This window comes from Spermophilus citellus, assembly GCF_964194105.1.
Source record: "Spermophilus citellus genome assembly, chromosome: 13".
Classification (NCBI taxonomy): Eukaryota; Metazoa; Chordata; class Mammalia; order Rodentia; family Sciuridae; genus Spermophilus; species Spermophilus citellus.
The window spans coordinates 70,856,473-70,883,069 of record NC_138193.1 but is presented as its reverse complement, the minus strand read 5'-3'; the positions used below and the strand labels follow the sequence as shown (position 1 = coordinate 70,883,069).

At 39.0% G+C, this 26,597-nt stretch overlaps 2 protein-coding genes across 4 annotated transcripts in view; one reads left to right on the top strand and one right to left on the bottom strand.

The window, feature by feature from the left end:
• The window catches only part of EML6 (EMAP like 6), a 260,325-nt gene extending 244,675 nt beyond the window's left edge, over positions 1 to 15,650 (top strand). The window contains exons 33-42 of the mRNA XM_081264735.1: positions 2,516 to 2,724; positions 3,700 to 3,857; positions 4,489 to 4,603; positions 6,180 to 6,368; positions 7,591 to 7,763; positions 8,170 to 8,332; positions 9,863 to 9,966; positions 10,661 to 10,814; positions 11,194 to 11,294; positions 12,803 to 15,650. Of these exons, the coding sequence (XP_081120861.1) occupies positions 2,516 to 2,724; positions 3,700 to 3,857; positions 4,489 to 4,603; positions 6,180 to 6,368; positions 7,591 to 7,763; positions 8,170 to 8,332; positions 9,863 to 9,966; positions 10,661 to 10,814; positions 11,194 to 11,294; positions 12,803 to 12,827 (1,391 nt within the window). The 3' untranslated portion in view covers positions 12,828 to 15,650. The remainder of the gene's footprint in view (positions 1 to 2,515; positions 2,725 to 3,699; positions 3,858 to 4,488; positions 4,604 to 6,179; positions 6,369 to 7,590; positions 7,764 to 8,169; positions 8,333 to 9,862; positions 9,967 to 10,660; positions 10,815 to 11,193; positions 11,295 to 12,802) is intronic.
• RTN4 (reticulon 4) overlaps positions 14,887 to 26,597 on the bottom strand; it is a 67,338-nt gene continuing 55,627 nt past the window's right edge. For all 3 annotated transcript variants that reach the window (XM_081264736.1, XM_081264737.1, XM_081264738.1), the window contains 5 exons: positions 25,552 to 25,690; positions 17,169 to 17,238; positions 16,644 to 16,690; positions 16,445 to 16,503; positions 14,887 to 15,889 (listed from right to left, as the gene is read on the bottom strand). In XM_081264736.1, coding sequence (XP_081120862.1) covers positions 15,847 to 15,889; positions 16,445 to 16,503; positions 16,644 to 16,690; positions 17,169 to 17,238; positions 25,552 to 25,690 — 358 coding nt within the window. In that variant the 3' untranslated portion in view covers positions 14,887 to 15,846. The remainder of the gene's footprint in view (positions 15,890 to 16,444; positions 16,504 to 16,643; positions 16,691 to 17,168; positions 17,239 to 25,551; positions 25,691 to 26,597) is intronic.

The window sequence follows — 26,597 nt, the reverse complement described above, 5'->3', positions numbered from 1 at the left end:
AGATGTTAAGAAGGAGACTTATGTCTTATATTTCATGGGAGGTAGCTAGATCCACAGTGTTCCTGGGAAACTATCCCTTCTCATTTTCTTATTCACCAATTCCTTTGTGTCTAAGTGGCCCCATAATTGATCTGTAGATCATCTGTAGGTGTAGATTCATTCCCTGTGAGTCAAGTGGGCCAGATGAGAAATCTAGTTTAACTTACAGACTAGTAGCATCTTAGATGTGGAAGGACTAGAGACGTCTTCCAGTCGGGCAGGGTGCATCCCATGGAGAAATTCCTCTGAATGCCTTTTTGATGTTTTTTTTCCATCCTCTGCTAGACATTCCAAGGACATGGCCCTCTTCACTTCCTGATGAGGAGCCCACACATTGTGGGAAATCCCTTACCATAAAGCCCTTTCTTGGGGCTTTGTGATGCTTTTCTTTACATTGCTGACCCTAGTCCCAGATCCTGGGGCGGAAGTGAGAGCAGGGTCCCTACACGCAGACTTGTCTAAGTTCAGGTTCCCTCTCCGACTTCCTTCATCTGTCCCTCCAGGCAGAACCTGCTCTGCCCCTGCCTTGGCACAGACTCTTGCTCACCTGGAGCCTCTTCTGACCTCCTGAGGGAGGACTGGAGGACCCAGGTCTTTAAACAAGCTCCCAGAGAGAACAGAAGGCTGCTCTTTGGTAATGTTCTCCTGTTGTCTCTGTTGGAATCAATCTGTGCAGAAGGGTTCTGAGCCAGTGATAACATCCAGCAGCCTGTTCCCAGCCACACCTCCTCCCAGTTGACTGTGGACACGTCCCCTCCTCTCCCTTACTTCTCTAATGTGCCTTTTCCTCCACATCAAGTCCTACTTACAAATAAATAACATGTGTCTGGGGAGGTTTACATACATTTTTCTTATCACAACACAGCATATTATACCGTCCTCTTTTGCTAAAGTATTACTTGGGGGAAGATGTGTGTATATAATAGAATAAAATGTGATTTTAAATGAACTTATTACATAAAATGCATGCTGTTGGGTCCTAGACAAGATTATGTAATTCACTGTGAGCAGACTAGAAGCCAATGCAAAGAGGAATACAGATGTCGCCATAGTTAGAAATACCCATGAGATTCAAACAAGGAAAGAACAGAGGCTTAAAAAAACATGCATCTTATCTCGTTTTTTTTTCCATCTCTTTTGGCCCCTTGGATTGTTTCTTCTTTAATTCACCTATTCAAATCCTTTCTCTACTGGGGGGTGGGAGGGTGGTTTATTCATGGTTTGTTGCTCTTCTTAGATTATGAACGTCAATTATAAGAGTTTCAAGCACTTTCTCTCATTCTGTTGTCTTTTAACTGTTTATGATAACCTTAGAGACCATGGACTTTAAAACTTTCTGAGTCAAGGTAGTGAGATATATTTTACAGTATGTCCTGGATTCCAATGGAGAGAGAGAATTACAGCGAGAAGTGCCCTGGGCCTCTCCTAGAAAGGGCTTCCTTTAAGGAGCATATGAGGAACAGCTACAGGCCCAACTGCCTTAACACCCCCCCACCACCATTCTACCAGAAAGCCATTGTCAAAACAAATAAATAAATGCAAAATGATAAGAGGAGAGGTAAAAAGATTTGCATAAATAATTAAGGGAGGGGAAACTAAAAGTTGGAATGAAAACACTGAGAATAAGTTAAATTTTGAAACTTGAAAGAAGAAGTACCAAGTTTAAAATAAAAATTAATGACATCAAAAAAGGTAGATTTAAAATATAGGTAAAAAAAGAATGGAGACCAAGGAATTTTAAAAGGAGGAAAAGAAGTGATGATTATAGCTGCCCTGAGAGCTTCACCATGTAAATCCCTTTGAATCCTCAACGCCTTATAAAAGGAAGCTATTAGTATCCCAAATTTATAGCAAGGAAACTGAGGCACGAAAGTAAATAAATAGTAGATTTGGGACTTGATTAAGACAAAGGTTAAATAAAACTCAGGAAACTACAAAAATGGATTAAGGAAAAATCTTCAGAATTAAATATTAAAGGTAAAATAAACCTAAACCCCACAATGTAAAAAGGAATATGGAGAATTTTTTCTTTTTTAAGAAAACTATCTCAGAAATGTTGGAGAGCAATAAGTTTTCTAAAGGAATGTGAGTCCCCAGTGGTACCCTGGAAGGGGATTTGGCTTCCTGTGGGGGGTTGGGGGGGACTCCTTGGTGATGCTGGAGTAGGGAGGTGGGGCTGCCCTAAGTCATTCTGCCTTTTCCTCCTGTCTGGGAGCTTCCCTCTCTGGGGCCATCCTTCTCTGCTCTGTTTTTGGACACCTAGGTGGGGTTAGGGGGTGGGGTTCCCATTTGCAGTTCCTACTGCTCTGGAAACTTCCCAGACATACTCTCGCCCCAGTCTTTGGAGACAGAGTGTGAAAGGGAGAGGGTGCTGTTGAAGGAACACTGGGGTGGGAACCCGTCTGGCTGTAGCTTCCCTGGCCTAGCGTGTGCCCTGAGGAAGGACTGACCTCACCGGATGCTGTCACCCACACAGGTGCCAAAGTTGCCAGCCGAGGGGGTCACCTGGAGCGCATATTTGTGGTGGAATTTCGCCCTGACTCCGACACACAGTTTGTGTCTGTTGGGGTCAAACACATGAAGTTCTGGACCCTGGCAGGCAGCGCCCTGCTTTACAAGAAAGGGGTCATTGGGTCCATGGAGGCTGCCAAGATGCAGACGATGCTGTCAGTGGCCTTCGGTGCTGTGAGTTCCAGCTGATGCTTCCCCAGTAGGGACCCGGGATCCCTCTCACTTCTCTCCCCAGATATGAGGGTGGGGGGGGGGGTTGAAATTTAGCCAAGAAGCTGAAAAAGCAAGAAGCCCCATTTCTACCTTATCTCTTTTCTCCTGGCTGCTGCTGCTGCTGCTTCATCTTGGGGGGATGGAGTCAATGGACCTTTATTTTATTTATTTATATGAGGTGCTAAGAATCGAACCCAGGGCCCCACACATGCTAGGCAAGCACTGTACCATTGAGCCACAACCCCAGCCTCCTCTCCTGGCTTCTTAGTAACCATTATTCCCTTTTCTTAGTACAGATGGGTGAGTTTTTTCCCCATTTTTTCTTCAAACTACTGATCAGAAAGAGTAGGACCAACACACACACACACACACACACACACACACACACACACACCCCTCTGAAGGAGATGATTCCAGAGGCAGACCTGGAATACATAGCTCTGAGGATGCTGGGAATAATTTCCACAGCTAGGTGGTGGTCCTTTTTCTTTCCAAAACTCTTGCTCCACACAACCCTCAGCTGCCACCCTTAAGTGACTCTGGAGTCCCTCAGCCCGTGCGAGTTCCCAGGGACTTTTTGGAATGCAGTCAATTCTTGGTCCTCTGCATTGGATTTATCCACTTTATAGATGAGTCCCAGGAAAGTTTCCTCTTGGGCTGAAGCTGGCCCTTCTCCTGATGTCCCCAGGCCATGCTCTTGTGTATACAGCACTGCACTCAGTGGGGAAATAAAATGCCCAAAACCAACTATAAAGGGTGAATTTCAAAGCTAGGTAATTGCTTTATGCTTTTTGTGATTTTCCTGCAAATTCTTCTGCTTTGTTTAAGACAAAATTGACTGTACAGGTCTTGTTCAAGAGAAATAAGGAAGCAGGTGGCTTGGGAAGAGACCCTCTTGAGTGTGCTCTTGGTGTGGAAATGTCCCTTTGTTTGCAGAACAACCTCACGTTCACGGGTGCCATCAATGGAGATGTCTATGTCTGGAAGGACCACTTTCTCATCCGGCTGGTGGCCAAGGCACACACAGGCCCCGTGTTCACAATGTACACCACTCTCCGGGATGGGCTCATCGTGACTGGCGGGAAAGAACGGCCGTAAGCAGAAGCTCCTCTGCAAGCAATTTGTCTTTTGTTATGTCTTGGGAGAATCTAACAGAACCTTTCTGAACTTGGGGAAAATGCAGATAGTTATTCTCCTATCTTTTCTGCATTAGGGAGTTCAGTCTGTCAGTTCTCAAAGGGGGTGGAGGCCCAAAACCGCATTAGTAAGAGAGAAGTAGAGGGATGGGTTCCTGGTAGTTTAAAAATGTGAGAGGTATTCTTAAATAAGCTGAGGCATTCAAGCAACAGGCACTCTGCTATTTCCAGTGCTACTCTTAGGAACTCTAGAGGAAGGTGAAGTGAGAAGAAGGAACAGAAGTTCCAGTGGCACAGAAAAAACTGGACAATGAAGCACAAAGACAAGAGAAACATTCTTAGTTGGTGTCATGAAAACACAGTCTTGACTTTCCAGATTTCTTTTCTGCAAAGACAGTACATTGGAGGCGTTTTAGGTTGCCATGGCTCATCAGCAGGGCCTACCAGTAGGGGATACCCTGCTGGTCCCCATGACCTTGAGGAATGGGAGAACAAGGTGGGGAGGGTCATGGGGAAATCTTAGGACAACAGGCTGAATGCTTCTTCATGTTTTTTTTTTTGTTGTTGTTGTTGTTTTTTTTTATTTTAGGACCAAAGAAGGAGGTGCCGTAAAATTGTGGGACCAGGAGATGAAACGCTGTCGGGCCTTCCAACTGGAGACAGGCCAGTTGGTGGAGTGTGTGCGCTCTGTGTGCCGTGGCAAGGTGAGCCTGGCTGGTCTTCCCTGAGCTGTCCTCTGGGGCCCTGGCCAAGAAAGAGGGAAGGGTCCCAGCCACTGTCTCTGTTGATTCAATTCTTAAACTTTCAAGATGTGGATTGTACTGCAGTGGGGTGTAGCCTAGCTGAGTCAGATGGACCCGGGTAAACTGTGACTTCCTCAGGAAGAGCTGGCTGGGTGACCCTGGGTGTGTTTCCTAACCTTCACTCACCCGCTGTTGTTGTGAGGACTGCGCATCATCCGTTAGTGCCCTTGGTTACACCTGGCATGTGGTCATCCAGGAGATGTCAGCTGCTATTATCGATTATATTTTTACAAACAGATTAAATAATTTGCCATGTCTAGAGTTATGAGGCCAGTAGGGAGAATGTTGGGGCCAAACTGTCTGGCTCAAGGCCATTGGTTTTCAACTCATACTTTGGCTAAATATCAAAAACATCTGAGCTGCAAATCAGAATCTCAGGGGTACAGCCTCAACCTGTGTGTTTTCTTTATTCTCCTTTCTTAAATACCCCCAGGAGATTTGATGCACTTGTAAACAAATAATTTAACCTCTATTTAATAGCCTCTGTATATAATATTTTTAAATTGGTATCAGCCTAAGATTTTGCTTTCTAATCGTTCTTCATGAGAAAGGCAAACCTGAGTTGGTGTCCACATCCTGGGAATTTTATTTTTAAGGTTAAATGACAATCGGGGGATAGGAATAGGAAAGACAGCAGAATGAGTTTGATGTAACACTCCTGTGTAAATATATGCATACACCACAGTGAATCTCACCTTCATGTGTGTCCACAAGACTGGGATCTTAATTAGAATATGATATATTTTGTGCTTGTATAAATATATCAAAACAGATTCAACTGTCATATATAACTAAAAAGAACAAATTTTTTTAAAAAGGTTAAGTGACAGTCATCTGGGATAGTAATTATGGGAGACGTAGGGAGGAGTAGGCCCAGAACCAGGAAGTTGTCAGGAAGTAGATCTTTGTTCCCCGCAAGGAAGAACTTATTAAATGTCTGAGCTGTCCAAGAACAAGGATTGGCTGCCCCACCCTGTAGTGAGCTTGTTGTGAATCCCTGGAATATTCTAGCAGCAGTTGGATGATAGGAACTCTGGGTTCAACCCACCCAAGGTAGTTGATGAAGAAAAGGCAAAACAAAAAGGATGGAGGGGGCCACTTGAGACAGTTTAGTTGTTAAAAGCAAATCACCTATAAGTTTTCCTCTTTTAATAGCAACATAGCAAAGCAACTTTCCTAAGTTTCTCTAATAGTGGTTTTAAAATTTTTTTTATTGTGGCATAATATACATAAAACCATTTCAGCCATATTAAAGGGTACAGTCTGGTGACAGTACATTTACCTTGTTGTGCAACCACCCATCCACAGAACTTTCCATCTCTGAAGCTCTGTCCCCATTAAATGCCAACTCCTCTTCCCTCCTGTCCCTGGCAACTTCATTCTGCTTTCCATCTCTCTGGGTTTGACTTCTCTAGGTGCTTCATATGAGTGGAATCCTACAGTTGTCCTCTTTCTAATAGTATTTTGATTATAACAGGGAAAAATTTTAGTAGGAACCAAAGATGGAGAAATAATTGAAGTTGGTGAAAAAAATGCTGCTTCTAATATCCTTATTGATGGACATATGGAGGGGGAGATCTGGGGCCTGGCCACACATCCTTCCAAGGACATCTTCATCTCTGCCAGCAATGATGGTACAGCCCGGATCTGGGACCTGGCTGACAAGGTGAGGGACTCACTCTGCCCAACTCAGATACCCCCAAAGTGGGAGCAGAGTGAGGAGGGGGCTGGTGTTAAGCCAGAGATGGGGGACAGGTGGGACAAACCATTAGCCAGAAGTCAGTAATTAAGTTAGAAAGCCTAATAATAAAAGTCCCCTCACACACCCAGCCTGTCTTGTAGCTGTGTATCTGTATATGAACTCGTATAGTACAGGGATAATCTATCTAATTGAGATGATGATTCTCTTGATATGGAAGAACCCACAAAATCTAAAAAAAATAAAAATCACATCTTCCCTGGATGGAAAGACTAAAAATAATTTAAAATGTCACACGTTTCTACTGTACTTCCACCAAAGAAGTTGGAAAAACAATTTTAAATTCATCTGAGACAAAGGTAAAATAGCAAAGAATAGACTAGGGGAAAAAATGTTTCCCACTTCATCTAATCCAAAACAAGTACTTAAGTTCTAATGATTAAAATACCTGATTTTATCTCATAATGGCTACTAAATTTTTGTCCTGTTATTTAGTACAAAGGTCAACAAATAGACATGCAAATGCATAAATGTAGTTGTTACACTCCTATTAACTTTTAAATTAAAAGCTGTTGTTTATTGAATACCTACTTGTACAGGTACTTCATATGCACAGTTGTTAATGCTTATTAAAAAACCTTCCAAACCCAATATTAATATAATTTCCTTGTAAATGGGAAACCTAGGAAGTGACTGACCCAAATACACCCAGCTAGTAAGTGACAGAGCTCAGGATTTGTGCTAGCAGGTACTGAGGTTCACAGTCTTTCCCCTAAGTAAAAGGTTGTCAATCTATGACCCAATGGCCAAATCTGGCCAATGACCTATTTCTACAATTAAGCCACTCTCAATTGTTTATGTATTATCAGTGGTTACTTTTGTGCTGCAAGGCATAGTTGAGTGGTTATGACAAAGATTGTGTGGCACGTAATCTGAAATATTTTGACAGGTTACCTAAGTTTACGGAAAAAGTTTGCCTAACCCTGTCCTAAAACATCCTGTCCCCCAAGATGTTATAATTAAACATGCTGTTACCCTAGCTGCTGAGGGACATTTATTATGAGAAGCAGGAGGTGTAGTGGCCTATAGGGGATAGCAGCCTGAGTATTCTGGCGTGGTGCAGAATTTTCCCTGGAGACCAGCAAGAGAGGAGGCAAGGGCTCAGGGGACTTTCCTTATTTTGATGTAGAAGCTGCTCAACAAGGTGAACCTGGGCCATGCAGCCAGGTGTGCAGCCTACAGCCCTGACGGGGACATGGTGGCTATTGGCATGAAGAATGGAGAGTTTGTCATCTTGTTGGTGAACAGCCTGAAAGTTTGGGGGAAAAAACGAGACCGGAAATCTGCCATCCAAGATATCAGGTACATAAGCAGACTGTCTCCTACCAGTGGGTTCCTTCCAGAAGGGCTGTGGCTGGAATGAGGAGCAGATATGTGAGGGCCACTTTCACAAGCCAACTATGAAAGGTTGCCCCCTAACGTGTTCATTCTTGGACCTGTCTTTGCTAATTTCCACATGAGTGTGGCAAAACTGCTTGTAAGATATGATATCATTCTACAAAAGGCTGCACACAGTTGTTTCCTTCTGTGGGATTTGAGCCAGAAAAATTGTTGAATTCCACAGACTGTAGGGAGAAGCTGCCCAAATATAGGTCACAAGGAGGATTTCACTGCCTTTGGGCCTGGGAGGCCTATCAAAGAGCAGCCTCCATGTATTGTGCCCCAAGCAGCCTCCTCATGGGCCATGCTCTTGGATTGCTTTTTCTAGAATCAGCCCAGACAACCGATTCTTAGCTGTTGGTTCTTCTGAGCACACAGTTGACTTCTATGACCTCACTCAGGGCACAAGTCTGAACCGCACTGGCTACTGCAGAGATATCCCAAGCTTTGTCCTTCAGATGGACTTTTCTGCGGATAGCAAATACATTCAGGTATGCCTGGGGTTTACTTATGTCAAGGGCAACCAAAAATAACTGTAATAGTAATAATAGTTTATATTAGTTACATGCTGTTTTACTCTTCACAGGAAACCTTTAAGTACTTTTACTTTTTCTGTTTTATAAATTTAGAAATAGAAGCTTAGAGAAATTTAGAATAGTTAAAAAATTTAAAAGTAAAGAGCACTTTAATTTTTTTCAGTAAAAAAATAAATAAATAAAAACAAACGAGGAAACTCTTTAGCTTCTCCTCTCCATCTCCCTTTCAAAACTTCTTAATTTCTAGTCCTCTGGGGCTGCACAAAGGCTTGTATCACTTATGTTTACTCATTTTATTTCCAAAATCTGCTGGGTAGTGTGGCCCCTCCATTCTTGGGACCTGAATTCCAGATGGTGGATCTGGAGTAAGAACTCATCATTGGGTCCCCAAGGAGATGACCAGTGAGAAAGAGGGATTGAAATTGAGAGGGGTCCCAGTCTTGGGACTGACAGCTGAAATCAAAAGAAAGATTTCTGCAGCACTCAACAAATACTATGTACTTGTGAGCCTGAGGTTGGATATTCACCACAAAGGGAGAGAGAATGCATTCATTCATTCATCATTTACTGAACCAGATATGATGCTAGGTGTTTGGACAGACAAAATGGGCTTGGTCCCTGTCTCTTGGAACTTGATCAGTTGTGGAAAAGATAAAGCATTAAACAATTACAAAATATACATCTAATTACAGTCTGTGATTGCATGCTAAGAAAAAGGCGAAGTAAAGGGTTCTGGGGAGCATTTAGCAAGGTGCTGAATTTAGATTTGCTTACTGTCTGAGCAATTGATATTTAAGCTGAGGTCTGTAGGATGCGTAGGAGGTAGCTAACAGAGGGGCGGAAACACTGTTCCAGGCCATCTGCATGAGAGCCCTGCTCATTACATGAACAGAAGGAAAGCCTGGGCGGCTGGAGTAGAGGCATCCTGGGAAGAGAGTGGGGTAAAGATGTAGGCAGGAGCCATTGACTGGCAGGTGCTAGCAGATGACCTTGACTGTGCAAAAGGTGATCCATTTCCTATAGAAGACTCTAGATCAGGTCCTAGACAATTCATTTCAGCAGCTGCTGTCCATGAGAAAACTTGCCTTATCTCCATACCACACATTCTCTAATGATAGGGATGCCTGTTTCAGAAACACTTGGGGGCTTTAAGATTTCTGGGCCCCATTCTTGAAATGGCAGATTTGGCAGGTCTGATCTGCTACTGAGAATTTGTTTCTAACCAGTTTCCAAATGATACTGTCAGCATCACTTGGGAAACCACTGCCTTAGGACTTTGGGAAATGGTGAGAAAATGATGGAAAAACACCCTGTGCTCTGAATTTTGCTGTGGGCTGGTCCCGGGCTTTGTGGCCTGGATCTGACCTTGGATTTTGAGAAAAGCCCTATGGATTCAGAGTCTGGGCCTATCCTCAGAACAGCACCCCAAAAGGGAAATCTTTGGACTGAGAAAGTTGATGAACACTGGTTCCCTTCCACTTGCAGGTGTCAACAGGAGCCTATAAGCGCCAGGTGCATGAGGTCCCCTTGGGGAAGCAGGTAACTGAAGCCATGGTCATTGAGAAGATCACCTGGGCTTCCTGGACAAGGTAACTGAAGAAAGCACTTCTTAAGGAAGCCCATAATGGAGTCTTTTGTCCCTGGCTCTGCCTCTGGATTTGTGATGGCCAGGATCTGCAGAAGTGCAGAGGCAGAGCTCTTTTTTTTCCCCCGGGGGGCGGGGGTGGGGGGGTGGGGAGACTTCTTGGCACTGGTATAGGCTAATGGCTTGATCTGATCAGGGCTTTTGAAATGTGAAGTCCTTTTTTCATGTAGTCACTCCAAGTTCCTAATCCCAGCCAAGAAGTTCAGAGGGCAGCCAATTCCTGTCTCTTGGCCAAGCCCAGGTACACAGTGAAGCTTCCAGTCACCAGAAGGGAATGGGAGGGTTAGAATCGCTGTCAGCAAGAGAAGATTCAACTTTTGAGTCTGAAGGAGCCTTCTCTCCCTTCTCCTTCTCATTCACATATTCAGGTCTAGAGGGAAGAGGGAGAAAATCAATGATGGGGATAACTTTTCTTTATGGAGTGTGGGAGAATGAGACAGTAATAGTAAGAGAAGTATGAGAAGTAATAGTAAGAGCTGGCACAAGAGTACAGAAGGGGGGGCGGATGGATGCTTTGACAGAAGAGCCACATGGCCATACTGGATTATGCAAAATATTCCTCCTATCCCTAGGAGGGAATGACTGTCCACAGGACTTGCTCATGTGTCTTCCCCCTAACATTTCTTCCTGATGAACAGCATTCTAGGGGACGAAGTCATTGGTATTTGGCCAAGAAATGCTGACAAGGCTGATGTCAACTGTGCGTGTGTGACTCATGCTGGCCTGAACATTGTCACAGGAGATGATTTTGGGCTGGTGAAGCTGTTTGATTTTCCTTGCACAGAAAAATTTGTGAGTCTTCCCGAGTAACTTCCCTGTTCTGCTTCTGGGCTCTTTTGAAGTCTGTGGGATATAGTGGCCACATCCAGGTGTTATCTGGGGGAGAAACGCATCTTGTCCCAGCCCTGTGAAGATCTGACAGTGACTAACCTTTTCATCTCCCTCTGGAACCTGAGAGAAGGAATGATGGAAGGCGGACAAAATGGCCACAAGTGGAGCAAGATGAGACAGGAAAGTCAGCAAAAGGCTGGCTGGCTGATGCTGTTCAGCCCCAGTGGGAATCCCCGAGTAAAGAAGTTCTGGAGAGATGGGGGTGTGAGTCTTGAAAGTGCTCTGTAGTTGCTAGGAGGAGCAGGATCCCTTAACTATCTCCATTTTCCTTTTCTTACAGGCCAAACATAAACGTTACTTTGGTCACTCAGCTCATGTGACAAATATCCGTTTCTCTTATGATGACAAGTATGTGGTCAGCACTGGAGGAGACGACTGCAGGTAATAACATGGTTAATCTGGTCCTGACTCCTCAGGCCTTCCTTCTCTCACTCCCCATCTCAGGTATCCTTTGGGCCAGGCTCTGCCAGGGACATGGCAAAGAGCTGACGATGTGGGACAATAAATGGGAAATATTACTGAGTCCTAATGAAAGAAAGGACTTTTTTTAAAGTATAAGGTATTCAGTTTCTGTGATGTTCAACCCAATCTGTCATGCAACAACTACTCTGATCATTGCTGGAGAGGTAGGTACAAAGGTGGCTGGACAGCTGGCAGGCATCGTTGACAGAGTAGAATTCATCCATGTCTTTTTAAGAATTCCGTCACCAGTGTCTTTAGGATGCATGATTAATCCCCAGCCAAGTGAAGTTTTCAAAATACAACACTGTGCCTAGGTTGCCCTTGGCAAGTGCTAGCCAGTCTGACATGAGATCAGATGAGAAGTAATACTAAGGCCCAGGGCTAGTTAGTGGCAAGAGAACCCCACCTTGCTATTTATGCTACCAACTAGGGCAGCTTTTGACCTTAGTGTGAAAGAGCCAGTAATTTAGATGAATGCATACTGAACTGCTCCACAGATGGTACTAGCCTTCTAAGCACTTCAGAGTAGGCAGCTGCCTTCTGTCTCTTCACCAAGGATATTAAGAGCATGGAGGAACAGGACTAGGTGATTCTCAAGATTTTCTACATCTGATATCAGAAGACTTTCTTGCAGTATGAATGTTGTTTTCCATTCAACCCAAGCAAAATTCTTAAAGGGATATAAAACACATGCATTCTAATATCTTTAGTAGTCTAAGTTACGTTGTGGTAAACATACCTACCTAAGACTTGAATCTACTTCCCACCCAAAAGCACTGCATAGAACATGGCACCAACGAGGCTTTCTGATGCCTGTCTAGGAGCTACCTTGCAGTGCCAACTGTTGCTGGCACTTGAACTCTTGATAGTATTGGCAGCTACAGAGTGTAAACACCCATTCAGAGAACCAGTTAGATTGAACAAACTAGGAGCAAGAGACCTAAGTCAATTAGTCACCCCAGTGCAGGAAATAGGTGACTTGTTTCCTATACAAGTCTTCTTTAGAAGTAACTGTAAAAATGCAGGGCCTGCAGGCCTTGGTAGGCATGTGAATACACTATGATCCCTGGCTCTGTGCTAAACTCTCAAAAGAGCTCTCTAACTCGAGTGGCATCGATAAAACCTTTCTGATAGTAACAGGAGAGAGAGTGTAAAATCAAGTTTTCAAAAGTTCTCACCACATTCAGCACAGATGCTCAAGCTGCTGAAAGAGCCAAACCAAACAAAAAAACAAACCCCCCTTTTTAAAAGAGCCATGGTGAGGGGGACCTGTAAGTCTTAATTGGAGTCAAGATTCCATGTTTATTAAAAATGTTCAACACATCTCCTGAGCTTGATTCCTGAACACCTGGCAAGATTGTTTGTTTGTTTGCCATTTGATGTATGTCCAGCCATACAAAAATGACTATTTGGTCTCTGTTTTTCAGTGTATTTGTGTGGCGATGTCTGTAAATGCAGAAATTTCTTATAATAGTTATTATTGCTGCTACTGCTACAACCCAGCAAATGCAGAGGTAGTGCCGAGGCAGCACCTTGACACTAAGCTGCTGGGAAATGCCTACGATGCTGCGGGCACGCACAAGCTCCAAATGCTAGTGAAATTCTATGACTGCTCCCATAATCTGGACTCTCCAAAACTGTGATGCCAAGAGGGAAGGTAAAGTTCTAAAATGTAAAGTCTGCTGGTCTCTCTCCAGGAGATTAAAAACTAAATGTACTAACTACATTGACAAATCCTGATGATGTAGCCCAATAACAAAATTTAAAGCCTCAGTTAACCCTAACCAATATGTAGCTTTTAATTTGCATCAAAACTTTTACAAAAGATGTTTTGCTATTCTGTTTCTATAATACTTCAAGAATGTTCATTTTTACAAATAAGTTGAACACAGCTTAAGTTAGATGCACTGAAGTACTAGAAATAGCCTGTTCTCCACATCTAGCTTTCAAAACCAAATGAGCCATGTTATAAACAAGTTGAGAAACTTAATTTTTTAATGTTTCCTTTGCAGTTTTATATCCATTAAGTGCCTTTGAAAGTTTCCAGTGTGTGGGCTGCTGTCTCACCTCCCACAAAGTTTATCTCCTTTCTACATATGGTGCTAAAACTTCAAAACTGAGGAGGGCTGCAGGACCCTTAGCAGATTCACTCTGTCATCCATGTCCTGTGTTTGTCAAGGCTTTGTAAATGACAGACATCAGTTAATTGCTTTAGAAATGGTGGTTATAAGGAAGGTGAGCAGCAAAGGAACTTAAGTTCAGTAGGAAGTAGAATGAATTTTCATTAGATTAGTGCCAAACCTACAAAATTCAAACTAGAAATCAAGTAAAACAAACCTCTATTACAAAACAGAAAAGGAAAACAAATAAAACTCAAGTGTGACCAAATGGAATTGAACTGATTTGTCTTGTTAAATCTTTAAATGGTAGGTAACGCATGAGGTGACCTGAAGCTACACCTTGGTTTTTACCACTGTTGGAGTGGGGTCGAGGCAACTCCACTGATTTGGTTTGGGTGAACTATGTCAAGTCCAGATTTTCAAATTCTGCAGAACAGAGTCCTAAGTCTGAAGAATATTTGCTGAATCAAAATTATGAAAAAAAAATAACTCAGCTTTGAGCTCCTGAGGTAGTTGTCCAACAGAATATGTTTGGGCAATATTAATTTGAAGCCATCTCTGAAGCCCCTCAAGTCAACTTATACACGGTCAACCACCAACTGTTGGATGGGGCTGACAGCAATCACTGAGAGGAAAGGTGGCTAAGCACAGACGCCAACTAGTCCTGTCAGTCAGTGCACTGAAATTCTGAAACTTGAGTTCCTGGCTATCTGCAGTTGTCAGTTTAGAGAAAAGGTGAAATGAAGCATTTTCAATTAAAGAATAGATTAACATCTACCACAGAAGTGCTTCAGCATTCTAAAAGATTAGATTACTCATTAAGCTATTTTTATATGCCAATTTATTAATGCCTTACATTAATCCACTAATAGGTTGTTGGGCCCACAGTAGAGTCCCTATGCAGTTCTAATTGTTTTCTGTAACCATGTGACTGGTGATGCTGAGTGATAACATGTCTGCCTATATTGTACTACTGACCTTTCATACTGAATTGGATCTTGTATTCAAATAACCATGTGGACAAAAAAATGAACTGGGAAATGATATGTACAACTATTTAAAGAGCAATAGTGTCTGTGTCAAGAAAACTTCTTAAATATTATTTGTAAACATTTATATGGTATAATTTTATGTATGTTCATAAATCCTGCACTGTATTCTACATGTTAAAATATTGGTGCATGAATTTATTTTCAAAGTATAAAATTTAAAAACATTTTGGTGTCAAATAAATTTGATTATGTAAACATGTTCTTTGACCTTTGTTTGAAGTAAATATAGCTGAAACTTAGATCTAAAAGCACAAGTTGCCACTCTAACTGGTTGAAGCAAAGTCTACCCTTTGTGTACACAATCTGTCACACTTTTATGAAATCAAAATACCAAACACATTTTAAGTCTATAAGCTTTATTGATACTTTGCTTTTACAGTTCACAATGCATTCCACAGATTTAGTTCAGTACAGCTTAAACCACAATGGTGTAAGTCTTCAATTTATAATTTCTTGCATAACAATGTTTGATATTTGCAAACAACATTTTTGGAAGCATTAGATTCAGTCCATATAGACCCAGAGTTTGTGACAAAATTAACTACAGTAAGTTTTGTGCAATGAAGTTTTATTTTGGAGTTCTATGTATGTGGCGTTGTTTCAAGATGAAAACAGATGGTAGTGCTCCTAGAAATATATTCTTTTTCTAGCTTAAGTGCTTTGAAACTACACATGTATAACCAATGACTGAAATATCAAGCACATTGTGGGGCAGCCGGAAGGTAAAGGTCTAAGCTTTGTGAAACACTATATATAGATATATATAAACTATATTTACTTATATTGGCAATTAATATAACAGTAAAATTCACAATACACCTAGAACATACCAAAAAGGCAAAGCTTTTTCAATCCTGCTTTAGTGGTATGATCTCATCTAAACATTTTATTTCAGAAAATCTGCATCAATCTACACAACCATACACAGTGCACAAACTGTGAAAAGGGGTTTTATTCTTGCTCCACCTTCTCTGCAACTTCCCCCAAATACAGCAAGACTACCTGCAACAAAGTGTAATATACAGTTTTCTCAGATTACTTTTTATTCACCAGTGCCTCATATAGGAAAAACAAATATGATTACAATTTAAATCCATACATAGCAGCTTACAATATTTAAGATGATGAACACATGGCAGTCAAGACAGGTAATTTTTCCTCAAACAGTGCATTGCTAAAAATAAAGATCTGTGAAACTGCACTGCTATGTCAAGGTTTCATTCTTCCCTGACCCTCCCCCATGTAATCAAATGAATATCCCCTTTAAAGATGAACTACTGTTAATTGTTTTGGGCTTTTTCATTCAGCTTTGCGCTTCAATCCAGGAATTTTTGCTTGGATTCTACAAATGAAAAGAAGGGGAAAAATGGTCAAGGTAAATATCATTACAATATCTTTTTTGAAAAATTTTATTTCAATAGAAATATTTCAGAAAACTGGTTTTAAAATGCAAACACTGAAGATCACACACATTTGCATATTAAAAAAAACAGAGGAACCAAGTTGTACCTCACTCAAGAAGGTCATAGTGCAATTGAGTGCTTCATTAAAGTACAAGTTAACTGGGATAAAGAAGAAAAAAATGGCTATGTTTCCTAAATATTATCATCACTGGGTACTTTTCCCCACAGATACTTATATATTATTTAGCTTATACAAGAAAGGAAGTCGTAAAGCTGCCAAATTATTACCTATCATTTTGCTATCTTTGCCTCACAGATTAAACAATGCCTAAATAAACCTAGAAAATAATGATGTTAATATCAGGAAAAAATATTTTGCCAACCCTTGTCACTCTGATGGAGATTTGCTACTCACTATGCCTGTAACATGAAAAGATTATAGTATTTTCAAACCAGCACACTTCATCCTTAGAAAAGTTGCGGATTATACTTACTTAGCCATAGCATCTTTAACATTCTTATATGCAAGTCCTAGATAGTGATCTATTTGTGCCTGAAAACGGAAATAAAAAGGATTATTAGAAAACTACCATTGCTGATGTATCTTATTTAAGCATTACTAAGTGCCAACAAAGGCTTTTTATAAGGTTTTGGAGTGAGCTCTGTATTCTTAAATTACAATTAAGAAATTACCTGATGCCGTTCGTAAATAACAGGAACGCTGAAGAGCGAAATCAGAGCTGTAAAAGGAAATTCAAAACTTTAAAGGAATAGAACAATTTAGGGTACAAACATTAAACTATCAAACTGGAAACACTCACTCAGGCAGTGTTCCTAATGAACAAACAAATATACAAGATGCATTTAAGGTACCACTCCAGAGGAACAAATTACCTGAGTGAGGCTATAGGAACTATGCCTAGTTTCAATTTCAAATCATATCACACTGTTGTTGTTTTTTTGTTTTGAAATATAGGCATTCCGGATTAGACTTGTGACTGCACCATCAGGTAAGGCTACACATTTTCTGGTTTACATGGTTAGTTAGGTGGAGCAGTCTTCAGGAACTAAAGTAGTATTTCAATAAATATAGTATCTGTTCACCTATTTAAAGATATCACAACCTCAAATTTACATCATCTTTAAGAATATTCTACACTACAATGTCTTAAGCTCCTTGCACTGCAATTTTTTATTCCAATGGTTTTGCAGACTTACCCAAAATCAGTAGTGTCAGACCATTGAACAAGGCACCAACATAGGTAAATACCCACATCAACACTGCAAACTATAAGAAAACAAGAGCCTATTATAAGCATAATTCAAGTAAAGTTTTGTAATTACATTTCCTCAAAAAGCATCTGTCTAAACTGCCTACATACTAGAGGTATAGCACATACTCTAAACACATATATTTCACTGACTCCAAGTCACCAGCCTCAATTCAATTACAATTATCTTTTTTGGGGGTGGTGGTGGGTAGATTACAATACAAGTTAATCTGTTCCTCTGAAATCAGAAAACATGCCAAAGATAATCTCTTACCTCTCCAGCTCTAATATTCATTTACCTCTGAAGTTATTTAGCTTTTAAAAGGGAAAACTGACAAGGTTTAACTATTAAAATTGGTTTTAAAGTACTAACAAAAGTGCTTGAAGATATATTTTATATAATGTGATATATATATATATATATATATATATAGACACACACACACATCTGATGAGCAATGATGGGACAGGGAGTACTTATCTGGGAAACTAGACTTCAGGTACCAAAAATATTACCTCTAGAATTTTAAGGATCAGGTACTTGTCTGCCCAGTGATGAATGTTTAAGGGCCATAATTAATCCTGGGAAGGAGGACTCCTCATACTTTTATACCTATTAATAAAACTGACCATTATTATTTTAACCACTGCTGCCTTTAACAAATATTAATATATGCTTTACAAATGTACTATTTACTACTTTATAAATTCCTTTAGCCCTCTTACCCTTATGAGATCATTACCATTACCTTAGCAGATGCAGACAATAGAAGACAGGTTTAACAACGTGTCTGATGTCAGATTATAGCAACTAGATTCCACTGTCCCGTCCAGGGGCTGATGACTGCAACAAACTGACCAAACTCTATTTTTAGTACTCCTGGCTTCAAAATCTGAGTTTTTTTTTTTTAATCATCAAATGAAACAGTTGGGGTTTAAAAGCTTTGCTTCTGAAAAGCAATTTCATTTGGAGACATCCTTTATTTCCTTTCAACTCCATACTCTCTAAATGGTTAGACAAGATTTGAAAGTTTTCTTCCAGTTCTAAAATTTCATGACATCATATAATACAAAGGTTCAATGACATGTTCAAAAATAGCTCTTGAAAACTTATAAGCACAAGTTAGTCTGAATTTTATTAAATATTCATCATCTGCAATTAACTGTGCTTCCTAATCCAAAGCATCTGGCAATCACTCTGACCTGTTTAAGTAGGTGACAAACATATCACAATGATGCCACCATCTACATTGATTATTCTGGTGTGCATCTAACACAGTATAAATGAAAAGGAGAATAGTTAGCATTTCCGTTATCTAAACCAGGAATCAGCAGACTTTTTCCGTAAAGAGCCAGGCAGTAAAAACGTCAGGTTTTATGGGCATTTTAGGGTCTCTAATTCATATTCTTTGTATTGTTGTTCTTTTAACAACCTCTTAATGGTGGCTCTGAGCCACCATTCTTAGCTCCCAGGCTGTACAAAACTAGATATTGGGCTGAAGAGACACTAGTTTCTAACCTTTGATCTAAAATATTATCTTTCGTAACATATTCATTCATTCAACAAAAGCTGCCTACTATGAGTTGGGTATTGAGCATTAAGGTGTTCAAATCTGAGTGAACACACTTCAGATTAGGAAGGCCCATTGGATTCCTCTACAAACTGTCAGTTCTACCAAAAGTAACACTTTGATAACCCCTACAAACTGAATTTAACTACTATTTAAGTAAGAAAATCAGGCATTCATCTGTTGACGGAAAATAATAAAAATGCCTCCCTGTTCTTAGATAGCTTCTGAGACAGTAGAAAGGTTTAAAGGACAACTATGCGATAGGGAAAGTTGCTAACAACTTTTTTACCTGGGCAAGTTACTATAGACCTAGAGAGCTGTTTTCATCTACCACAATCCATTCGTCTAAAGAGAAAAAAAATCAACCTTCCACATTTTAGAAGAAATTATTTTAGCAATACAGATAACTTTACCATGACAGAATTCAGATAGGGCTTATTTTTAGCATGTGCATGTTACCAATTTGATCATCACAGTTACTGACACTGACCAGGCTGCACTCCAACTCCACACGGAGAGATGCTCAAGACTTCCCACCTAGGTCATCTATAAATGTTATTTGCCATTTTGAGGACACTTGTTAAGAGCCAGGCTATCCAGAGGCAAGAAACAGAGGCAGGCCTCAAAAGTCCTGCAGTCCTTGGGCTGCACAAGGAAAGCTGGATGAGAGAGCATATGTACTGTTCTTATCAAGGAGCACCCACAACCCAGCTCCATAAATGGGGATATCCAAGTGTTCTAGGCCAATGTTGCCAAATTTTCCCATTGTAAGAAAAGAAAACCAGAAATATACATTTTTATATGCTATCACAGAAGTTGTAAATGTTATAGCTACATTTGGAGAAAATTTAATAACTCTCTCTCTTCCCAAAACAAAACAATAAGAAAAAGGAGGTCTCAGTTAAGAATTAGCATTCTACTATTTGCATAATTACTGGAACTGTTACATAATAACAAAAGGACTAACTTTTTTCTAAACATTTTTATAAGATAGTTGATGTGTTTCATATGCATTGGTCAGTTATCATAATTAACCCAAACATTAAATAGTGTTGTTATCTTTCTAGAAGAGACAAGGCAGAAAGATTAAGAAAGTTGTTAGCTAGGGCTGGGATTGTGACTCAGCGGTAGAGCGCTCGATTCTGAGCACCACATAAAAATAAAGGCATTGTGTTGTGTCCATCTACACCCAAAAAATTAAAAAAAAAAAGTTGTTAGCTAGGTCATAGTGATCTCAGTGATCTCCAGTATATCCAATTCCAGAACCTGCTGTTCTATAAGTCACCTACAGAGTAACCAGTTATTAGTGAGAATCCATAACAAATGTACGTAGTACCATAATGAGGCAGGAAAAAAAAAATTCAATGAACACAAACTTTTTTTAGTTGTAGATAAAAACCATACCTTTATTTTATGTGGTGTGAGGACAAACCCAGTGCTTCATGTGTGAGGCAAGCACTCCACCCTGAATCACCACCTCAACACCAATAAACACAACTTTAAAGAAGCATGGAGCTGGTGCGATGACACACACTTGTAATCCCAGTGACTTGGAAGGCTGAGGCAAGAGGATTGTGAGTTCAAAGCCAGCCTTAGCAATAGCGAGATGCTGATAAGCAACTCAGTGGAGACCCTGTTTTTAAATAAAATACAAAATAGGGCTGGGGATGTGGTTGAGTGCCCCTGAGTTCAATCCCTGGTAGCAAAAAAAAAAAAAAAAAAAAAAAAAAAAAAAGTATTTTGAACAATCGACTCTAGGCCATTCTATTGCAAATACTTTGCAGCATTATGGCCAAAATAAGCATTAACTGGAAGTCAAAGCTCACCTCTCCTTTGGGCAGAGGTGAAATATGCAAAGATGAAGATCTAAGAAATAAGAAACACTGGAAAAGGGCAAGGACAGCTGTGTCTTATTTGCCTTTCTTCTGTGGGAGTAAAGTAATTAACTATGTATCACACAAATGATTAAGAGGTCTGCAAAGTTATGATGTCTCAAATGGGGGGAGAGGGAATTTTTAAAGAAAATGGAGGAAGGAGATGTTAATAATTTCAGATATTACTTTGGCAATTCTGACAATTTCGAAACTTTCTTCATTCTTAAACACTAAAAATTATTTGGCCTTTTATGAAACTTCAGACTTATTCATTAGTATTTGTCTCTACATTGGCGGTGTATTTCCCTTTTAATTTTTCTGTGAGTCAAAGAAATCTCACAGAAAATTGTCAAAATGTGTACCTTAATAGCAGCATAAAAGCCCAAGGGCTAGATTTTAACATTCTTTTGGGTCAACTATTTCTGGAGCTCAGGCCTTTTACTTGCTTTCAGATTGAAGATTATATCCTAGAACACTACAACTGCATATCAGTCAGCTACAGCTAGAAATTTTCATACAATTTTAACAAAAATTTTTCATTGAAAGGTATAATCTTTAAGCCACATTACAGAAACATAAGAACCTGTGCAGAAAATATCTAGTCTTGGTTTATTGTAAAACTATTAGATGACTTCTTGGAATTTGGGCTTTCAAGTAAAGCATGTAACTTCCCTCAATTGGCCCCAAAGCAGAGCCCAGTAAAGACTTATCATCATTTTAAAATGGGGGTTGGTTGGGGGAATAATCCAGGTTTAGAGCTATTGCCAAAACAGTGATTCTCCAGGCAGTACACCTAGAGAAAATCAGTTTCAGGGGATGGGACCCTCTGCCCTGCCATTTTCCCAGTTATTTTTTAATTTTATAAGTCCCCAGGTGATTCCAACGTGCAGCCAAGACTGAGAACCATTGTTTTAAATAGATTCCTTATCAAAGATTATGACACAGATTAATCACAGGAAATGGATTAAACTTAAGTAGGTGGTTTAAATTTGTTCCAACTATCATACCATTTAAATCTCACAAAATTTGACAAATATCACTAGATCAAAAAGTTATCCAATCTCTTTCCAACTTCTCACAGACTGACTATATACATTAGACTCTGGGATGGGAACACATGCACAGCTCTCTCAACTTATTACTGAAGGACATTCCTCCTTGACCCTTCAATATTCATTTCCATCAACTTTATGAGAGGCAATTAATGGAACATACCCACTTTAAGAAATATAACTTTTAAAACAAATCCTGGGGTAGGGTCAAAACATTTAGCTGCGGTAAAATTTTATACTATTAAATGTTTGGACTAAGTTCTACTGAACTGAAGAATAAATATTTTGCCAGTAATTTTTCCTATACTGTCCAACTAGAAAATGAATTGATGCTCAACCTCTGGACACTCAAAATCTTTTCTAGGACTTCGAAGCTTGTAGCTAATTTCAAAGGGGTAAAACAAATGGAACTATCACACAATTTTAAAGAAGAAATCTACAGAACACATTTTTATGTACTCAAAGTCAACCACCAAGAAACCTGTTCCCAAGCACAGTAATGCCTACAAATTAATGTCAGGTCTTAGAACTGATGAGCCTGCAATTACTTCTTTGATCACACTTAAAAGAACAGCCTCTTCCCTCATATTGCTGGGGAGAGAAAGTATGAAAAAGTCTCACATGCTAGTAAGAATTTAATTTCTGAGCAAGATTTCAAACAGAAGTGGTAACTGTGACCCAGAATCTAAAAATGTAGGTCATATAAATTTGAGGGAGCCAAAATGTCTTGCATTTATCAAGGCAATGAGAGAAATTGCTTTCAAATTTTTGTTTAAAAGCTATTATTTTATCTAGGCCATAGGGCTTGATAAAATATATATTTTCTAAATAAAATTTCCACTATATTTTCTAGAAATTAGGATAGTTTCCATTTTCTTACTTAGGAATCATACTATAAGTATGGCCATGTACAGAAGGCACTTAAGTATGGCCATGTACAGAAGGCAAGTACCCAGGAAATCTCTCTAGAAAAGAATACCATCAATCATTTCTGTAAAGAGGCAAGAGTGCTAGTAAGTTTTCCCCCGACTTACTTAAGCAAGAATTCTGCATTTATATAATAGTACCCTTATTCAGTGGAAATAGACAGAATCTGTACTATTCACATACAAAAACAGTAGCAAGAAAAGGTTTAAATAAATTCTTGTGTAGTAGAATTACAAAATTCATCAAGGAAGTCCCTTTGTGCACTTAAATTACCATTGTCTTTGCATGGTGAGAAAGAAACAGATACCCCACCTTATACTTTTATCTCAACAGATTGAGACCTAATGCCAGGTTAACTTTATGTGCTAACATAATAAACCAACTATTATTGAGTCCTAAATGAATCACTTTCTGGGTAAGTCATCAAGCAGCTTTCCTTGAGCTCTTGGCTTGCCAAAAAACATAATTTTCTTATTTTCTCTTTTCAAAAAAAAAATTAGCAAAGTACAATTCATGTAAATCTTTTTTCTTCAATTAAAAAAAACAAAGAATGCTTTAGAAATGTACAAAAATGTCATAAATAAATCTGTCATTTTAAATTAGCAATGTCATTCAATACACCCAATGCAAGACTTTATCAACTTCAGTGTTTAGTTGTTGTGTTTTTCCCCAAGTACTTGGGATTGTACCCAGAAGTAGTGTACTGTAAGGTACACACCCAACCCTTTTAACCTCTCCCCGCCTACCCCCACCCCAAGAGAGGGTCTTGCTAAATTTGCTAAGCTATCATAGAACGTGCAATCCTCCTGAGCCTTGGCCTACTAGGGTAAACTGGGATTACAACTATGCCCACCACACCTGGAAATAATTGCTTTTTTAAAAAACACAATTTTCAAAAGAAATTTTAAAATTATATTTAACAACAAAAAAGAAACTATCCCATGCAGTTTACTCATGAAACTTCCTCATATTCTATTTTCAAATATCTTTAAAAACAGATTTAAAAGTCTTTGTAAGTGTCTAAATCAGCCTTCCCCTACCATTTTCTCATTTCCCCTTCCCTTTGACAAATATTCCCATGCCTATATAACTGTCTACAGATAGGACTGTGTAATAGATGACAATACACTTTCTCTGAAAGATCAAGTAAGTTTTCTTTTGACTAAAGACACATGGAAACTTTACTCTCAAATTTATAAAAACTGGAATATATAAAATTCATTTTCTGATCAATTTATTTACTTGGTTTTTAAATAGTGTTCTTCCAAGAATGCCTCTCCCCTCAAGAAAAACACTAAATTACAGACATATAGCGGCATTTACTAACTATATTGGGCAAACAAGGCCTATAAAGACAATGGCTATGTCACCTCTCTCATGCTTCATGATGACATTGTTTGAAGTCACCTTTCCCCAACCAAATTCAGAGATGGACCTCTGCTGTTTAAAGTTCTGCTGTTTATAACAGTGTTTCTTCTTAATCAATTCCTACCCACAAACCCTCCATCTTAAACTGCATCAGTACCTCCTCAATGATTTTTTACCCACGTTCTATCCCAACAGTTAAACCATCTACAGCAAATATCACTTTGTTGGACACCAATTTCTTCTAGACTAAGTATACGAAGTTTCATTGTATTTAACTCCAAAATATTTTAATTCTGTTTTGAAACTAACTAATCAAACATGGTAAATGACATACTGTGATCTTTTTATTTACAGACTGACATCAGATCATTTCAAAACATTACTAAATGCAACCATTCTAAACAAGAGAGACAATGTGTGATAAAAGAAAACCAATTTACTGTTGATATCATTAGTTACTTAGGTTTCAAGTCTAAAATAAGAGAAGCACACAGCTAAAAATAATGTATCATCTACAAGTTTATGAAAGCTAAAATGTTTATTTAAAAAAAAAAAAGCACATTTAAGCATTTAAAACTATCCTGAACACTTCAGCAATTGTTCTGAATCTAACGCCCCAATCCTACTGGTCCAACATTATGAACTGCATGGTAAAACTGTAAACTAGAGCATTTCTCTTGAAAATAAAAGAATTAGCAGCATACAACATTTCTACTCAGGCTTAGATCAAAAAGGATTTAGTCTGTTTTAAGCAGAGTTATTGGCACACAGCACACAAACCACAAATGACATGTTCTATGTGAAGGAAAAATTAATGGTTTTAGTACTTGGGGGGGTTCAAGTTATATGATTGTGGTTTAATTGTTTCAAGTAAAGTCATAACTTTGGGAAAGTTTATTTGTAAGATGAGATTCTTAACATGCTATGTAGCAAGATCCAATAACTAAAGACAAATTTCCAGCAATTCAACCAAAATGAGCTGAGGCATAATAGAATATTAAATATTTTCCAGAATAAACACTTGAAGAAACAGTTCAAGATATGAAGTACCTTATGTGCATGTATAAATCCCATAAAAACTAAAAGACTAGGTACTAAACTCTTTAAAATCTAATACAATCAATCTTTTAAAATACTTTTAGTTGTAGATGGACACAATACCTTCATTTTATTTATTTCTTTTTTTAATGTGATGCCAAGGATCGATTGAACCCAGTGCCTCACACATGCTAAGCAAGTGCTCAACCACTAAGCCACAACCCTGGCCCCTAGACAATCTTTATTTTTAATCAAAATCCAACTTTTTTTTCCCCCACTCTTAATTCATATAATTTCCCAAACTATGAAGTTATTTGAAAAATAAATAGCACCTTCTTCCACTCAAAACGTGATTAGATACTACATTTTAAAACATAAGTTCACACTAATATGATTTCATTATATCTGAATCATTTATTTGAATACAGAAAAACAATTTTGTACTCAATTCTTGATATTAAATTTTGGTATGTCAAAAATGAAAAGCAAAATAAATTTACCTTTAGAGAATCAACTAAATCATCAACTAAGAAGAGGCGTCTAAGTTCTTTTATCGTGCAGTTCACATGACCAAGAGCAGAATTACTGTATTTCTGAATCAATTCCTCAGATACAGCAACATCAGATTCCAAATAAGCCCTAGAAAGCAAAACACACAATTGTCACTGACTGGAGAGATTTGTCTTCAATATCAATAGCAATTATATATCTGTAAAAGAAGATTAATAAAATATCCTACTAGACTTGGAGGTCATGTATATCTATAACCACAGATAGGGAGGAGAACCAAAAATTTGAGGCATGTGCAAGGTCTTGGTTCAAAGATAAGCTACCTGACCAAAATACAGAAAGACAGTACTCTCCATGTACCACCCCCTCCCCCCAAAAAGCCTATTGTTTGCACATTAAGCATAATATACATACACTATCAGACCAATCAGAGCTTGAATCAAGCTCTGCCACTTATTTGGCTATGTAACTTTAGTGTTTATTTGATCTTCCCAAACTTTACATTTAAAAATGAGATTGTCATGATGAAGATTCAATGAATAAAAATGCTTAACACAATTAAGCACAAAGAGTAACTCAGTAAATGGTACTTATTAGTATGGGTTTGATTTTTTTTTTTTTTTTTTTTTTTTTTTTTTTTTTTTTTTGGTGGTGGTGCTGGCGATTGAATCCAGGGCCCTGTGCATGCAAAGCAAGCACTTTACCAACTGAGCTATATCCCTAGCCCCTGGGTTTGATTTTTAAAAACTGAATATCATTTTGTCAACAAATTTTCCTATCAAAGATCCTATTCGTTTCCAAATTCTACATTCTCTTGGCCTATTCTTTATGGGAAACTCCCAAATGTTAAGTACCAGATTGTAAAATGGCTGCTAAAGTATAGTAGCAATCCCAGTGTAAATATTTACTGTCCATCTAACTGCCCTAATTTATACCAATAGGGCTGGAATTATTAAATTCAAGAAGACCACTATAAGCAAGGCGTGGTGACACATGCCTGTAATCCCAGTGACTCGGGAAGCTGAGGCAGGAGAAT